This window comes from Colobus angolensis, unplaced genomic scaffold (genome assembly GCF_000951035.1).
Source record: "Colobus angolensis palliatus isolate OR3802 unplaced genomic scaffold, Cang.pa_1.0 Scaffold39, whole genome shotgun sequence".
Taxonomy (NCBI): Eukaryota; Metazoa; Chordata; class Mammalia; order Primates; family Cercopithecidae; genus Colobus; species Colobus angolensis.
Genome location: NW_012117265.1, coordinates 2778517 through 2782158, shown reverse-complemented (window position 1 = coordinate 2782158; position 3642 = coordinate 2778517). Strand labels below are relative to the sequence as shown.

General features: G+C 52.8%; 1 protein-coding gene across 1 annotated transcript in view; it reads right to left on the bottom strand.

Moving 5' to 3' along the window:
- Positions 1 to 315: 315 nt before the first annotated feature.
- Positions 316 to 3642, bottom strand: part of AP1M2 (adaptor-related protein complex 1, mu 2 subunit) — a 15617-nt gene continuing 12290 nt past the window's right edge. The window contains exons 9-11 of the mRNA XM_011954840.1: positions 2776 to 2901; positions 2289 to 2364; positions 316 to 729 (exon numbers count right to left, since the gene is read on the bottom strand). Coding sequence (XP_011810230.1) covers positions 707 to 729; positions 2289 to 2364; positions 2776 to 2901 — 225 coding nt within the window. The 3' untranslated portion in view covers positions 316 to 706. The remainder of the gene's footprint in view (positions 730 to 2288; positions 2365 to 2775; positions 2902 to 3642) is intronic.

Here is a 3642-nt window from a genome sequence, read left to right as displayed (position 1 = left end):
CTCTGGAGGCTGAGGCAGGAGAATTGCCTGAACCTGGGAGGCAGAGGTTGCAGTGAGCCGAAATCAGGACACTACACTCCAGCTTGGACTACAGTGAGACTAGCTCAAAAAAAAAAAAAGAAAAAAGAAAAGAAAGAAAGAAGCGATGCTAACACACGCCCTCTAGCGGCTTTTGGGGGAACAGACTGGAGGTGGGAAGCAAATCAACAGCAGAGGACCAGGGAGATGACCCGGGACTGAGGAATGGACACGTGTTGCCCACTCCCATTGCAGCACTTCAGTTATGTCCCCATTCAAAAGCACATAGACAGCTGCTAGATTCATCTTTTTAATGACATCCTAAAATTCAGAGGAGGGGCCAGCGGGGCCTCTGGGCTCAGCAGCTGTGAAGGAGGGACACGCAACACCTGCTAAGGCAGGTCGTTGCAAGAAGGCACTCGCGAGGGGGACTTCAAGCCCCTCTTCTATTTCTTCATGTAAAATCAAGGGGACGGGGAAAGCTCCAAGGGCGAGGGAAGCAGAGAGAGTTTCTCTCCCAGCCTATGGAATAAGGAAGATGTGAGGAAGGGGCAGGTGCTGGGAGCAAGAAACTGCCAAATCCAGGACCTGCCTTCACACAGACACACACAGCCCGCGCCTTCCCTCCCTCTAAAATCTGCATCTGGGGCTGTAGGGAAGCCCCGTGTTCGAGCCCCCATCTCTTCTCCTAGCTGGTACGAAGTTGGTAATCTGCAGAGAAAGAATGAGGGGCCATCTCAGAAATGGGGAAGGGGGGCCAGTCACAGTGACTCACACTTATAATCCTAGCACTTTGGGAAGTCGAGGCGGGCAGATCACTTGAGGTCAGGGGTTCCAGACCAGCCTGGCCAACATGGTGAAACCCCATCTCTATTAAAAATAAAACATTAGCTGGGCGCAGTAGTCGGTACCTGTAATCCCAGCTAGTTGGGAGGCTGAGGTATAAGAATCGCTTGAACCCGGGAGGTGGAGGTTGCAGTGAGCTGAGATCGTGTCACTGTACTCCAGCCTGGGTGACAGAGTGAGACTCCATCTCGAAAAAGAAAAGAAATGGGGAGAGGGGGAAGGAAGAGGGACAGCCTCCCACACCCCCTCAATGTATCCCCTATCCCAGCACTTATGATCAACAAGGCTAAGAATGGGGCTAAACACACGCACTGTAACCATAGCAACAAAGTGGTTTCCAGGCAGTAGTTGGGAGTGCTATAGGTTCAGCCCCTTCTCCAAACTCACCACCACCCTAGAGCTGACAACTGCCCCCGCTTTTTTTCCCTTTTTTGAGCCAGGGTCTCCCTTTTGCCCAGGCTGGCGTGATCACAACTCACTGCAGCCTCGACCTCCTGGGCTCAGGCGATCCTCCCACCTCAGCCTCCTGAGTTGCTAGGACTACAGGTGTGCACATCACACCTGGCTAATTTTTTCTTTATTTTTTTGAGAGGGAGTCTCGCTCTGTCGCCCAGGCTGGAGTGCAGTGGCCGGATCTCAGCTCACTGTAAACTCCGCCTCCCGAGCAGCTGGGACTACAGGCACCCGCCACCTTGCCCAGCTAGTTTTTTGTATTGTTTAGTAGAGACGGGGTTTCACTGGGTTAGCCAGGATGGTCTCGATCACTTGACTTCGTAATCTTCCCGTCTCGGCCTCCCAAAGTGCTGGGATTACAGGCTTGAGCCACCGCGCCTGGCCCCCGCACCTGGCTAATTTTGATACTTTTTTGTAGTGCAGGGTTTTTGCTGTATTGCCAAGGCTGGTCTGGAACTCCTGAGCTCAAGCGGTCCTCTCACCTCAGCCTCCCAAAGTGCTGGAATTACAGATGTGAGCCACCACACCCAGCCAACTGCCCCCATTTTAAAGACGTGCAAACCAAGGCCCAGGGTGCCATGACAAGAAGGGGCCGTTTGCTTTTTTTTCCTTTTCTTTTTTTGAGACAGGGTCTCTGTCGCCCAGGTGGGAGTACAGTGGCACGATCTCAACTCAACGCAACCTTCGCCTCCTGGGTTCAAGCAATTCTGCCTCAGCCTCCTGAGTAGCTTGGATTATAGGCACGAGCCACCAGGCCTGGCTAATTTTTGTGCTTTTAGTAGAAACAAGGTTTCACCATGTTGGTCAGGTTGGTCTCCACCCACCTTGGCCTCCCAAAGTGCTGGGATTACACGCGTGAACCCCCACACCTGACCCTCGTTGGTTTTCTGAGCTAGAATGTGGTGGAACCCCCGAGTCCCTACCCGCTGCCTTTGCCTCACCCCATTGTCACCAGGAGCTGGGCTCCTTACCGCCACTCTGGGTGATGTAGCGAACCCAGGGCAGGGCCTGGTAACCACTTTTCTCAATGATCTTCATGTATCGGACCTAGAAGGGAATGAAAAGAAGTGGTCCAGGATTGCAGGAGGGAGGAGGCCAGGGCCAGGGAGAAAGAGATGGCTTAGGCCAAGGGGCTACATGGCACAGGCTGGGATCGATGAGGGAACATCACATGGTCTTGGCGGGACAAGGTGGCACAGGAAGGGAATGGTGAATGGCTTTGGAGGTGGAGAAGGGACAGAAGTGAACAAGCCAGTGGGGAACGTGGTGGCACAGGCCGGGGGAGAGGGAGCCCAGACTGTGGGCAGATAAAGGTAACACTGCTCTAGGGAAAGACCAGGCAACCTTCAGAGGAGTGTTGACACAGGCCAGGGGACTGAGGTGACTCGAGCCAAGGGACAGAAGAGAGGGGAACCCACCAAAGTCAAGGGGAGGAGCCTCCCTGCCCGCTTCTCTCACCTGGATCCCAGAGACAGTGAAGTAGGGGATCTCAAACTTGACCCTGATGGGGGGCCGGCCCTCCACCTCCTCCTTTTCCACGCTGGGGAGGCCAAAGTGGGCTCGCATCAAGTACTCCTTGCCCCCCTGAGGGAACATGGGGGCATTAGGCACACTAGGGCCCCCCTACGCTCCTGAGACCTTCCTTGCAGCAACCCCCAGAACAAGATCTGCTCACAGCCCATTTCACAGACAGGAAAATAAACGCTCTTTAGCCTGGGCAACATAGTGAGATCCCATCTCTACAAAAGTTTAAAAATTAGCTGGGTACAGTGGAACATGCCTGTAGTTTCAGCTACTTGGGAGGGTAAGGCAGGAGGGTCCCCTGAGTCTAGGAGTTTGAGGCTGCAGTAAGCAGTGATCACACCACTGCACTCCAACCTGGGTGACACTCACAAGGGAAGATGCTGATTGCAAAACCAAATCAGGGTTTTTTTTCTTTTTTTAACTACCATGTCCTGTTTTACAGGCACTGATGATCCACCTCTCCCAAGATCACGGGGACAAACTAAAACCTCTAGCAGCCAAGGGATGTGGGTCACCTGCCCATTTCACAGATGGGCAAACTGAGCCTCCTTAAGTGAAAATGGGCTTCCCAAACCCACCCAGCTCAGCAAAGCAATAGTGAGGAAGTTGAACCCACAGCTGGTTTCCTCCAGACATTGGCAGGGGGATATTTAAATCCACTCACTTCCCGTCATGGAAGTTTACTCATCTGTGAAATAGACTGGCCTGGTTTCTAGCTTGATCACTCCCACAGAATAATCACTTGCGTACATATGTACCTCTCTGATTTATTTGTATTTTTTTTTTTTTTTTTTGAGACGG